The 14881-nt window shown below is 37.9% G+C and overlaps 1 protein-coding gene across 2 annotated transcripts in view; it reads left to right on the forward strand.

Annotated features, from left to right (window-relative positions):
* SLC9A7 (solute carrier family 9 member A7) overlaps window positions 1-14881 on the forward strand; it is a 160638-nt gene that overhangs the window by 77885 nt on the left and 67872 nt on the right. For both annotated transcript variants that reach the window (XM_069463140.1, XM_069463141.1), the window contains exons 2-3: window positions 11963-12162; window positions 14800-14877. In XM_069463140.1, coding sequence (XP_069319241.1) covers window positions 11963-12162; window positions 14800-14877 — 278 coding nt within the window. The remainder of the gene's footprint in view (window positions 1-11962; window positions 12163-14799; window positions 14878-14881) is intronic.

Here is a 14881-nt window from a genome sequence, read left to right on the forward strand (position 1 = left end):
GCAAAACTAAGTTTCTTATACAAAGGAGAAATAAAGATCTTCTCAGACAAGCAAAGACTGAGGGAATGCATCAAGACAAGACCTGCCCTCCAGGAAATACTCAAAACAGTGCTACACCTGGATCAGCACAATAAACAGTCACCAGTGTAAAATCATCCAAAAGCTAAAGGTCAAAGGCCAGATACCACAATGGCTCAAGAGAGAAAACAAAGCAACAAAATTCAACTCATCAGGATGAACAGAAATCTGCCCCACTTATCAATTCTTTCAATAAATGTCAGTGGCTTGAACTGCCCACTAAAAAGATAGGCTGGCAGAATGGATAAATACACACAAGCCAAGTATCTTCTGTTGTCAGGAAACACATCTAACCCACAAGGATGCATTCACACTCAAGGTGAAGGGATGGAAACAATATTCCATGCAAATGGAAGCCAAAAGAAAGCTGGCATAGCAGTTCTGATTTCAGATAACTTAGTCTTCAAATCAACAAAAATAATGAAAGACAAAGATGGTCACTATATGATGGTGAAGGGTACAATTCAACAAGAAGACATAATAATTCTAAATGTTTATGAACCTAACTCAGGAGCTCCCAGATTCGTGAAGCAAATCCTACTTGATCTAAACAAAATGATAAGGAGCAACACCATAATAGCCGGGGACTTCAATACACCACTGACAGAATAGGACAGAACCTCCAAACAGAAAATAAACAAAGAAACAATGGCCTTAAACAGAACTCTAGAACAAATGGGCCTGACTGACATTTACAGAACATTCTACCCCAAAACCACTGAAAATACGTTTTTCTCATCAGCTCATGGGACATTTTCTAAGATTGACCAAATCCTAGGCCACAAAGCATGTCTCAACAAATTTAAAGAAATAGAAATTATACCATGCATCTTCTCAGACTACAGTGGAACAAAATTAGGAATCAACTCCAACAGAAACTCTCATCTCTACACGAAGTCATGGAAACTAAACAACCTTCTGCTGAACTATTATTGGGTTAAGGATGAAATTAAGATGGAAATCAAAAGATTCTTTGAACTAAATGATAAAGGAGACACAAGTTATCAAAATCTGTGGGACACAGCTAATGAAGTCCTGAGAGGAAAATTTATATCCGTAAATGCCTACATACAAAAGACAGAAAGATCACAAATCAACAATTTAATCAGTCATCTCAAAGAACTGAAAAAAAATGAGCCAACCGACCCCAAACACAGCAGAAGAAAAGAAATAATAAAGATGAGAGCAGAACTAAATAAAATCTATAACAAAAAACTATAGGAAGATTAATAAAAAAGTTGGTTCTTTGAAAAAATAAAATTGACACTCTTCTTGCTAGATTAATGAGAAGCAGAAAAGAAAGGACTCTAATAAGCTCTATCAAGAATGAAAAAGGGGAAATTACAACTGATAGCATGGAAATACAAAATATCCTCTATGAATAATATAAAAACCTCTGTGCTCATACACTTGAAAACATGGAGGAAATGGACAAATTCTTAGAAACACACAGCCCCCCTAGGCTCAGAAGAAATAGAATTTCCTGAACAGACCAATATCAAGTCCTGAAATTGAAGCAGCAATAAAAAACCTTTCTAAAAAGAAAAGTCCCAGACCAGATGGTTCACACCCGAATTTTACCAGACCTATAAAGAAGAACTGATGCCTATCCTGCAGAAATTTTTCCACAACATTGGGGAGGAAAGAATCCTCCCCAACATATTTTTTATGAAGCCAACATCACCCTGATACCCAAACCAGGAAAGGATGCAACAAAAGAAGAAAACTACAGACCAATATCCCTTATGAATATAGACGCAAAAATTCTCAAAAAAATCCTAGCAAACCAAATTCAGGTGCTTATCAAAAAAATAATCCATCACGACCAAGTGGGCTTCATCCCAGACATACAGGGATGGTTCAACATATGCAAATCTATAAATGTAATTTAACACATAAGTATAAGTAAAAATGAAGACCATATGATCCTCTCAATAGATGCAAAATTCAGCACCCTTTTATGATAAGAATGCTTAATAAAATAGGCATAGACAGGACCTACTTAAAAGTGATAAAAGCCATTTATGACAAACCCACAGCCAACATCGTACTAAATGGGGAAAAATTGAAAGCATTCCCATTTAGAACTGGAACCAGATAAGGTTGCCCTCTATCACCACTTCTATTCAACATAGTGGTGGAAGTCCTAGCCAGAGCAATCAGGCAAGAGAAGGAAATCAAAGGCATCCAAATAGGGGCAAAAGAGGTCAAACTATCACTCTTTGCTGAAGATATAATCTTATATCTAGACAACCCCAAAGATTCTGCCATGAGACTACTGGAATTGATAAACAAATTCAGCAAAGTCTGAAGTTACAAAGTCAATGTACAGAAATCAGTAGCATTCCTATATACCAACAACAGTCAAACTGAGAACCAAATCAAAGACTCAATACCCTTCATGGTAGCAACGAAGAAAACAAAATACCCAGGAATATATTTAACTAAGGAGGTGAAAGATCTCTACAGGGACAATTATGGAATACTGAGGAGGGAAATAGCAGAGGACATAAACAGGTGGAAAACCATACCATGCTCGTGGGTTGGCGGAAGCAACATTATTAAAATGTCTATACTACCCAAAGTGATCTACAGATTCAATTCAATCCCTATTAAAATACCAACATCATTTTTCACAGATCTAGAAAAAATAATTCTACGTTTCATATGGAACCAGAGAAGACCCTGTATAGCAAAAGCAATCTTAAGCAAAAAGAACAAATTGGGAGGCATCAATTTATCAGACTTCAAGCTATACTACAAGGCTATATAACTAAAACATCATGGTACTGGCACAAGAACAGAGACAGGCCAATGGAACAGAACTGAGAACCCGGATATAAAACCATCCTCATATAGCCATCTAATCTTTGACAAAGCAGAGAAAATCATACATTGGGGAAAAGAATCCTTGTTCAATAAATGGTGCTGGGAAAATTGGATAGCCACATGTAGAAGACTGAAACAGTATCCGCACCTCTCATCTCTCACAAAAATCAACTCATGGTGGATAACAGACTTAAACCTAAGGCATGAAACTATAAGAATTCCAGAAGAAAATATTGGAAAAACTCATATAGACGTTGGCCTAGGGAAAAATTTATGAAGAAGACTCCAAAGGCAATCACGGCAACAACAAAAATAAATAAATGGGACCTGATCAAATTAAAAAGCTTCTGCATAGCTAAGGAAGCTATCTTGAGAGCAAACAGACAACCTACAAAATGGGAGAAAATATTCGCATGCTACACATCCAATAAAGGACTGATAACTAGAATCTATATATAACTCAGGAATATCAGCAAGAAAAATATCAAACAACCCTATTAAAAAGTGTGCAAAGGACATGAACAGAAACTTTTCAGAAGAAGACAGACTAATGGCCAACACATGTATGAGAAAATGCTCAACATCTCTATTCATCAGGGAAATGCAAATCAAAACCACAGTGAGATATCACTTAACTCCAGTGAGAATGGCTTTTATCAAAAAGTCCCAAAATAATAAATGTTGGTGTGGATGTGGAGAGATAGGAACACTCATACACTGCTGGTAGGACTGCATACTGTACAACCTTTATGGAAAGTAACATGGAGATACCTCAAAGAGCTAAAAGTAGAACTACCATTTGATCCAGCAATTCCATTACTGGGCATCTACCCAAAGGAAAGCAAGACATTCTATAAAAAAGATAATCTGCACTCAAATGTTTATAGCAGCACAATTCACAACTGCAAAGATGTGGAAACAACCCAAGTGCCCATCAGTACATGAGTGGATTAATAAAATGTGGCATATATATATATATATATATATATATATATACACCGTGGAGTTCTCAGCCATAAAACACAATAGTGATCTAGCACTTCTTGTATTATCCTGGATAGAGCTAGAGCCCATTCTACTAAGTGAAATACCACAAAAATGGAAAAACAAAACAAGCACTATATGTACTCATCATCCAATTTGTATTAAGTGATCAACACTCATGTATCCATATAGTAGTAAGATTGATCAGGTGTCAGATAGGTGGAAGAGGGGAGGAGGTGGTGGGTATATTCAAACCTAATGGGTATGGTACGCACCATCTGGGGGATGGACAGGCTTGAAGCGCTGACTCGGGTGGGGCAAAGGCAATATATGTAACCTAAACATTTGTACCCCTTTAACATGTTGAAATAAAAAAAAAATAGAAAAATTTTCTGGGCATGGTGGCGCACACCTGTAGTCCCAGCTACTTGGGGGCTGAGGCAGGAGGATTGCTTGAGCCCAGGAGTTTGAGGTTGCTGTGAGGTATGATGACACCTCTGGACTCTAGCCCAGGCAACAGAGTGAGACCCCATATGAAAAAAAAAATCTATTGAGTCTTGGTAATAATAGTGGGTGTCTGTGGCATTTAAGACTGCTCCCATCCCCTCTGGATCCATGTCACCAAAGACTTATTACAGGCAGGTAGAGTAGGCTATGATGACCACCAGCTCTCATTTCTCCTGCCAGCTCCAGAAATAAACCATTATGTTTATGGTTATTTGATTTTTAACAAAGGTACCAAATAAATTCAGTGCATAAGAAAAAGGCTTTTTCAACAAATATTGCTAGGATACCAGTACCACACACAAAAGGATGAATTTGGACTTTAACCCGACACCATGCACAAAAAATTAAGTCAAATTGTATCAGAGACCTAAATTAAGCACCAAGACAATAAAAACGCTTAAAAGCATAAGAAGAAATATTTATAATCTTGAGTTGGACAAGTATTTCCTAGATATGAAACCAAAACTATAAGTATTAATAATAAAAGAAAATTGATAAATTAGATTTCATCAGAATTTTAAAATTTTTCAATGTCAAGAGACTGAAAGGACCAGCCGCAGCCTAGGAGAAAATATTTGCAAATCACGTGTCTGACAAAGGACTTGTATCTAGAATATATAAGGAACTCACAAAATGTAATCATAGGAAAACAAACCAGTTTAAAAAACTGGCAAAGGACTTAAAGAAACACTTTTCCACAGAGGGTATTAGTATGGCCAATAAGCACATGACAAGATGTTGACATCATTAGCCATTGGGGAAATGCAAATTAAAAGCATGACAAAATACCACCACACACCTATTAGAATGGCTAAAATAAGAGATGCTGGCAATACCAAATGTTAAAGAGGATGCAGAGCAACTAGAACTCTCATACGTTTCTTTGTGTTTATGTGTGTTGAGGGGGGAGTGTTTTAAAATGCTATAGTACTCTGGGAAATGGCTTGCAGTTTCTTACATAGTTAAACAGATGCTTACCACGTGACTGAGCAGGCCCACTCTGGGTATTTATCCTAGAAAAGTTGAAAACACATTCGCATAAAAACTTGTTCGTGGATGTTCATAGCAGATTTATTTGTGATAGCCAAAAGCTGGAAACAAGCCAGATGTCCCTCAATAGGTGAGTGGAGAAACAAACTCTGGTACATTTATACAATGGAGTACAACTCAGCAGTAAAAAGGAATGAAATGTTAATCCACACACTACTTGGATGAACCTCAAAGGTGTTATGCTGAGTAAGAGAAGCCAGTCTCAAAAGGTTACATACTGTATGGTTCCATTTATTTAACCTTCTTAAAAAGACAAAACACTAGTACTAGAAAACAAATCAGTGGATGCTGGGGTTATAGATAGGGTGAAGGTGTAAGTATAAAGGGATGGTACAAGGCAGTGTTTGGGGAGTGATCGAACTGTTTGGTATCCTTTTACTGATGCTTACATGAATCTATACGTATGTTAAAATTCATGGAACTGTACACTAAAAGAAAAAAACCAATTCTATTATATGACAATAAAAGTTTAAAAAATTTAAAAAGACAGCATCAAAGAAGCTTAAAAAACTCACAGATTTGGGGAAAATATTTCCAAATTGTATTTTCTTTCTTTCTTTTAAAGTTTTATTCCCTCCTCCCAGCCCTCCTGCCTGCCCCCCTGCCCGCCGCCAGCTCGTGTGCTCCTGACAGTGGCTCCCATCCCCAATCATATTTTCAGTAAGGGTCTTATATTCAGAATACATACAGATCTCTTACAATTCAATAAGATAACCCGATTTAAACATGGCAAATGATTTGAATGAATAGACATTTCACCAAAGGGGGTATACAATGTCCCATAAGCACATAAAAAGAAGCTCAACATCTTTAGGTATTAAGGAAGAACAAATTAAAACTACAGTGAAATACCACTTAGATTTAGATTATGTCTAAAATAGATATAATCAATCAAAAGATAATAGCAAGTACTGTTGTGTATGTAAACAAACTATAACTCTCCCATGTTGCCGTGGGAATATAAAATGGTACATAGTTTCCCAAATGGAAAACAGTTTGGCAGTTTCTAAAATATTAAACATAGATTTACCATATGACACAGCAGTTTCACTCCTAGGTATCTATGCTAGAGAAATAAAAACATATGCTCACACAGACTTCTATGTGAATGTTCATAGCAGCATTATTATTCTCAATAACAAAAAAGAAGAAACAACCCAAATGTTCATCAGCTAGTGAATGAATAAACCACATATGGTATATCCATACAATGGAATACTGTTTGGCAATAAAAAGGAATCAAGTACTGATACATGCCTCCACCATGGATGAACCTTGAAAACATGCTAAGTGAAAGAAGCCAGACACAGAAGGCCTTATATTGTATGGTACTGTTTATGTGAAATGTTTAGACAAGGCAAATATATAGAGATAGAAAGTAGATCAGTAGTTGCCTGGGCATGGGAGTAGGAAATAGGGAATGAATGCAAAAGGAAAAGTTTCAAAATCAGATTTTAGGCCGGGCGCGGTGGCTCACGCCTGTAATCCTAGCACTCTGGGAGGCCGAGGTGGGCGGATCGTTTGAGCTCAGGAGTTCGAGACCAGCCTCAGCAAGAGCGAGACCCCATCTCTACTAAAAATAGAAAGAAATTATATGGACAGCTAAAAATATATATAGAAAAAATTAGCCGGGCATGGTGGCGCATGCCTGTAGTCCCAGCTACTCAGGAGGCTGAGACAGGAGGATCCCTTGAGCTCAGGAGTCTGAGGTTGCTGTGAGCTAGGCTGACGCCACGGCACTCACTCTAGCCTGGGCAACAGAGTGAGACTCTGTCTCAAAAAAAAAGAAAATCAGATTTTGAAGATGATTGTACAACTCTAAATATACTAAAAATCACTGAATTGTACACTTAAAATGGGTTAATTTTATGTACGTAAATTATACCCAGATAAAATTGTTTTTAAAAAGTGAGTGTTTCACTACATATTCAAAATAAGGAACAAAAATATTTTGAATGAATTTTCTTTGAAACTATTAATAATATATCAGTGAATAGCACAGCTGCGTAATGAGTAGCAGAACATGTAGAAAAAGGTATTGAAAGGGCTGTAACATTCATTCTCAAAACCTAAGTCATATAAGTGACCCCCACACCTGAAAAGTAATTGTCACTGCTAGAATCCATTGGGTTTTCTTTGTTCATTGAATTAGAAAGAGTTGTCACTATCTTCAAACACTGTGTAACTGGATTTGAAATGGGATGCTTTTTTTTTTTTTTTTCCTCAGAATTTCAAATGAAGCTTTACAACTTGGAACAGCTCCACAGTGGCCAAACTGATCTGGTGATCATCTAATCTCAATAGCTTATATAAGAGAAGATGAGGTCTCACTGGAGGAAAATAGCACATCCATGCACCTGTTCCTCTCCTCCTTAACAAAGGCTTATTGACATAAACATTTAAATATTACAGCTCATGGATGGCTGTCTAGAATTACACTTCACTATGTCCACTTGTTCAGCTGCCCTCCTAACAATCTCAGTCACAAAAGGGAAACTGGAACCAGACTAATGGGGGCTGGTTTCTTTAGTGACCCCATGGCATTTTTAAAACACATCATTATATTTCTTCCTCATACTACCAAGTTTTGGATGGGCATATACATAAACTGTTTTATATATAGGGTTTTTTTTTCTTTTTGTTTATGTCTTCTAAAAATTAGAAAAGTTGGCAATTGTATACCATCAGTACAGTATGCTAATATAGTTGTGCAGTATTTTTCATACGCACAAGTTGAAACAGTCTTGAATTTTTGCACCTTTGGAGTTCACCATCTTGTTTTAAGCCACATCAAATGTCAAAGTAATTTCATCCACATTTGCTTTCTGTAAAAGCTTAAAACTAAATTCTTTCCTGATATTAGTCATATACCTATGAAATCAGTGATTCTCTCTTCATCAGCTGACATTTTATGTTCTATGTTTTGTGGCCCACATACCTAGTAGATTATTTCTCTTTGTAATGTGGAACACTATGCTGTTGATCCAGTCAAATCAGTGCCTCTGTTGCTCTCCATTTTTTTGTGTGTGTGTGTGTGTGTGTGAATACTAAATTTTCTGAGCTTTTAAAAAAATCTAATGCATATTCTAATTCCTTGTAGCTATGACCTGTTCACGGTTCCCTGTCAGAGGATGCCTTCCAGATCCAGCAGATGAAAATATGCTATTCATATTTTCTCCAAGTCTTTATCATTTTCTCACCAAAATACCCCTATGCAGTCCTAATATCCTATTCTTTCTTCAAGTGGAAAATGCTAAATGTGAATTTAATATCATGCCATGAAATATGTTCATAATAAATATGAATCTAAAATGTTTAGGGAGTTATTCAAACTCTGCCTTGAGTTAGGGGTGTACCCTGTGGCTTGGTATATTTTTAGTCAGAACTATCAGGGTGGTGGTAACCTTGTATCTTTGCTGTGGTGTTTTATGTTGTCATATTTTAATCACAAGGGGTCAGCAGCATCACCTTCACAGTCTCCCTTCCATTTTTAATATGGGTGTCATTGGGCCCAAGGTTTTATAGAGAAAGGTTTATAACTTTAAAAAACACTATTCATCATTTCATAATGGTTCTAGATATTATGGTGATGATTACTGGGGGAGATTTTGAGAGCATTTCCTGTTATTGGGGAATTTGTCTGCAAATATAAATCTCCTCTTTTGTTAAAGTAGTATTCATTGTGAGGACCCTGTGCTATAGTTCAGTCTTTCTGTTAGCTCTGCTGATAATGAGGTTAGTTAGGAAAGTCGAGAAACAGTGAGTTACATGAAGCAGGTTTGATTTAGGAGAAAGCTTGTTTCTATAAATGACTTATTTTGGTTTCCTGATGAAGACATGTGAGTTAAATCATGAGACAGGTAGCCTTTTTCAGAAGCTGTAGGCCATCCTATGTTATGATGAGTGTTGAAGAGCCATGGAGTCCTCTTGTAGAACTTCATTAGAAAACAACTACCTAACTAGGAAGTGGAATAAGAATAAAAAGCATAATAGAGTTCCATGAGGTGAAGAGTGAGCCCCCAGTGGCCTTGTTACCATCACTCTGGGAGAGGAGGTGCCACTGCCACAGCTGGCCCCAGTCATCATCACTGTGACCGCAGCCATGAGCAGTGAGGCTGAGACACTCAGCATGACACCACGGGCAGAGGCAGAGGGAGTAGCAGCCCACTGACAGAACAAGGTCATTTCAGTGAAAGTTTGGGAATGGTGAAATGGCTCAATGTAAGAAACAGATGTGGTTTCATCCACAGGAATGACACCAAGCTAGATGTATTTGTACACTAGATAGTCACAAAGAAACATAAGCCCTAGGAAGTACCTTGGCAGTATAGGGGATAGAGAATCTATGGAGTTTGATGTTGTTGGAAGAGAAAAGGGTGCAGAGGTAGCAAAGATTGCAGGCCCTGGTGGAATTCTAGTGCCAGGCAGTAAATATACAGCAGACTGTCACCATTATGGACGTTATCTGCGCCATGGGGGTCTTCTGCACAGTCTCCACCAGAATTACCAAAACGATGAGAATGGGAAAAAGAAGGAAGTATTGTACCCCACAACGTCTGTCACCAGCACAGACACCCAGAAAACTCTGAACCACAAGATAGCAAAGAGCCGATAGTTGGGAGGTCCACTCCCAAGCTGAGCAGGGCAGAGCTGACTAAACACTAGCTGACCATTTCTACCATCATCTGGTTTGTCATCTGACAGGAAGAAATAAATACAGATTCCAGCAGTAAGACCTGGACAAAAGATTGGCCCTGAAGACCTTAAGTGCTTGCTTTTTGCCCATTTATCAGACAACTAGAACGATCTGCATTATGGAGTTTTTATTACTTTTCCCTAAAGACATCTCTTCTTGGCAATGACAAGCGTTTTTTAAAAGGTTTGGTTGTTCTCATAAACCTTTAAAGATTTTTAAATTGTTTTATCTGGTAAGGTTGAGATTATTAAGAACCTCATTTTTAATTTGTACTAAAAATTTACAATTTGACTTTTTTTTTTTTTTTTACAAAAGGCAACAAACCGCAAGTATCCATTAATACAGGTCTGTAGTAAGGATAATAATAATGTAATACGGGCACATATTTTGGGTTAAACAATTGTATTTTTCTTTATGTCATATATTATTTGCTATTCAACAATGTCATATGAGTTCTTATATATCTTGATGATAAGAGACATTATAAAACATTATATGTAGAATATAGTAAACATTGTTCTTTCTTCTTCTCTTCTAACTTTCTCCATTGATGGCAAAATGAGATGAGGGAGCATTTTACTATTTTTTTTTTTTTTGAGATAGGTTCTCACTCTGTTTGCCCTGGGTAGAATGCAGTGGCATCATCACAGCTCACTGCAACCTCAAACTCCTGGGCTCAAGTGATCTTCCTGCCTCAGCCTACCTAGTAGCTGGGACTATAGGTGCACACCACAATGCCTGGCTAATTTTTTCTATTTTTGGTAGAGATGGGGCTGGTCTCTAACTCCTGGCTCCAAGTGATCCTCCCACTCTGGCCTCCCACAGTGCTGGGATTACAAGCATGAGCCCACAGCACGTGGCCTATTCTATCTTTTAATATTGATGGCAAAGAACTAAATTTAGAAGCCTGACATTTTCCTCCTAAGAAGATTGTAGAAAGTGTCTGGTAGTCATTTGTGGTTTGTTTATTTATTTATTTTTTCACATTTCACTCACTTTTACTTGGGCACGTCTGACTCATGTCCAGGACCAAGGGAGCAACACGCCTTCCTCATTTATGGGATTGAATGCTTAGACATGATTTTGCTGTTTTTATTTTTCACTAATGAGAAAGCCCTACTGAGAAGGAAATGAGACTTAAAGACTTGCATCTGATTATCTTAGCTGTATCATAGCCATAGCCCCAAGAAGCCAACTCTCTAGCCCCTGAATCATGACTGCTCAAATTTCTACTGCAGTGTTTAGTTTCCCATGGGGTATAATTACCTTCTCCATGATATCCAGTGCTTGAAATGACCTAAGCAAAAGAATTTCATTTTCTCCCTCCTTTCTCTGGTGTGTGGTGAAGCAAGTTGCATTTATAGTAACTAGCAATTCCAGTGGCCTGGTCCTTGCTGGCAGATGGCAGCGGGACTGGCTTGAGGGATGCTGCTGGGGAAAATCAAAGAGCTCAGCAGTTCTGCTTTGTGCTGTCCTGGGCAGAAAGAACTTCACTGCTTATTATCCTACCTTCCTCCACCAAAAGCCTGAGACATGATCAGGTATTAAAAAGTGCTCGGAGTACCATAATAACCACAAAAGGTTCTGTCCCACCTTGTTCTCCTGGTGACTGAGGGACTTAAATCGGACCAGAATAGATGGATGCTTAACCCTTTCAAATCTGAAGGTCCATGCAGTTGCTCCTAAAATACACAGCCTATACCTGGTTTCAAAGATTACTTCTGCATTAATGAGTTGTTAAAAATCAACTGTGCCATTATTTCCACACTTTATCTATCCTTCCTCAGGCCTGATGGGTTTCTTTCTACTCTGTTTCAGGGCTCATTGTCGGTGTGATCCTAAGATATGGTACCCCTGCCACCAGTGGCCGTGATAAGTCACTCAGCTGCACTCAGGAAGACAGGGCCTTCAGCACTTTATTAGTGAATGTCAGTGGGAAGTTCTTTGAATACACCCTGAAAGGAGAAATCAGCCCTGGCAAGATCAACAATGTAGAGCAGAATGACATGCTGCGCAAGGTGAGCTGGGGGATGTTCAGCTGTCATTGTCCTGACGTGGTCGTTGACTCTTGACTCATCTTGACCTTGTGGAGAGAAATCTTTCCAAACTTCTGGAATATCAATAACATTCCTGGTTCTCCATTTTGTTAGCAAGCTTTTGGGCCATGATGAGGAGAAGAAGGAACCAGATCTTAACTCGAGCCTTTCAACTTTGTAACCTCCACTGGCTTGTTAGGATCTGTAGCTGATGTGGGCTGCTGATTGTGCAGTGGGTTTGTATGTCCATCCCCACTCAGCTCATGTCTCCAGCCACCATCTCTTCTTTACTATGTCTCTTATCCCTGCTGTGGTTTAGGGATGAGATTGATTCTTTCTTAAAATAAGATTTTTTATTTTTTACTTTTTAGAGACAGGGTCTCACTCTGCTGCCGAAGCTAGAGTGCAGTGGCTTCGTCTTAGCTCGCTGCAACCTCAAACTCCTGGGCTGAAGTGATCCTCCTGCCTCAGTCTCTCGAGTAGCTCAGACTATAGGCACAAGCCACCACACCCAACTAATTTTTTAAAAAGTTGTTTGTAGAGATGGGATCTCACTATGTTGCCCAGGCTGGTCTCAAACTCCTGGCCTCGAGCAATTCTCCTGCCTCAGCTTCCCAAAGTGCTGGCATTACAGGCATAAGCCATGTGCCTGGCTCTTACAATAAGATTGGTTTCACTTTTAGCTTATTTATTCAGTATTCAGAAGTGCAATTCTTAATTCTTCATGGTGCTTTTGCCATGTTCTACAAATATTTGAGTGCTTACTGTCATTGGTGATTGATGCCAAGGGTTTAATGAATCTTCAGGGGAAGAAGAAGGTCTCATTTTCTTATGATTTGAGTCTAAGCATTGTTTTTCATTTGATGTTGGGATAGCAAAAATACTCCACAGGAAAAAGGATTATGTATCTCCTCATGTGGGATGATTTCCAGGATAAGCAAGAGATCTGTATTAATTGACATACATTTCATTACCTTATAGATATATCTTACCTTATCTTCATTACCTTATTCACTTATAAGCAGAAAAACTTCTGTATAGTGAGCTGGAATATCTGGGTTGTAGGGGGCCCCTTTTAATATAGAATAAGGCTAATATGTGAAGGCTTACAGTCCAAGGCAGAGTGTAGAGTGTGCTCCAGAAATTAAATTATTAATGTTCTTAGAATCTACCCTATGCCTTAAGAAAAATTATTCTTGACCTGGAGCATTAAACATGGCCATCTTCTCTATGTCCCTAATGGCAGTACTAGTGTGTCTTTTCTCCCAATTCTTCATGAGAAAGCATGAGCTTTCTATAAACGTTGTGAAATTAAATGCAACTGCAAAAGATACCCAATGTAAACACCATGCTAATGGCTATTTGGGAATGGCAGCTTGAGCCCTTCATGTTGGATAAGATGGGGGAAAAGGGAAATGATACCAACCCATTTCCATCTTTTAGATCACGTTAGAAGATAAAGCTTAGTTTTGCTATCTTATCTTTAGAAAAATGTTTATTTAAATTCTCTTTGTTTAAAACTTTACAAAGCAAAGGTGGGAGAAAAAACAAGGCTGAAATTGTTGTTGCTAGTTGAGGGAAAAAAGAGGCATGTTGAGGCACCTTGGTTGATGCAAAGAGCATTAGACTGTGTATCAGAAAACCCTGTACTAGTTCATGTATAACTGGGTTTGGTGACTTCCAGCAAGTCTCACTGTCTTTGGGCCCAGTGTCCTCATATCGGGTAGATATTGTCCAAGGCTCCTTCTCATTCTGATATTCCCTGCTTTGCAGGCTATTTTTATATTAAGCAAGAAGATAGAATAAATCATAATTTGAAAGAACCATTCTACTTTTAATTAGGGTGATTAACATCTCCAATTTCTAAAGAAAAAAAGCTAACTTTTAATAACTAGAATGAAGATTTAAAATAATTGAAATAAAATCCAGTTAATCTACCAACATGAACAAATTCTTTAAAAATGTTAGCATGTTTATAGAATGCTTAATTCTTTTCAGTATCTGATAAGACTTTTCTATCTGAAAGTTTCACAGTGATTTCTGTGCATCACACCTACAGGTAATTTCAGTCCCTTTAGAGTTGCTGAATTTATGTTGATGTTCAGAAAGCCAGTAACATCACTGGTGACTTTGACCTAGGCCATGTCAAGTGTCATAGAAGTCTGGTCACTCAAGAGAGACTTAAATTCATTAGAATTATGTCCATAAAGGATTCTGTGAGAGGATCCAGGGAGTTAATAACCTTGGCAGCATCTTTTATTGCAGTTGAGCCTTTTTAAAAGCATGATAAAAATCAAGATATTTTTATTTCTTGTTGAAAGTAAAACATTGGCCAGAAGCTTTTTGTGGCTTCTCAAAATTGCATTGAACTGTTGTATCTTAATATGCCTTAAAACAACACACCAAGATCATAAGTCACAAGTGCTGCAGGGAGAAGAATGTGCCAGTCCACAGGGAGAGTTGTGATTTCTCTTCTGGGCTGAGTCCATGATTTTTCACATTTATGTCATTTGCTGTAAAATATTCAAACTTTAGTCAGTGGCTTCAAATAGTAAGCAAATATTATAGCACCAGTTGGTGCTAAACTAAAATCTGACTTTTTTCTTTTTAAACTTTTAGGTAACATTTGATCCAGAGGTGTTTTTCAACATTCTACTGCCTCCAATTATTTTCCATGCTGGATACAGTTTAAAGAAGGTAA

Source organism: Eulemur rufifrons, chromosome 30, assembly GCF_041146395.1.
Source record: "Eulemur rufifrons isolate Redbay chromosome 30, OSU_ERuf_1, whole genome shotgun sequence".
Lineage (NCBI taxonomy): Eukaryota > Metazoa > Chordata > Mammalia > Primates > Lemuridae > Eulemur > Eulemur rufifrons.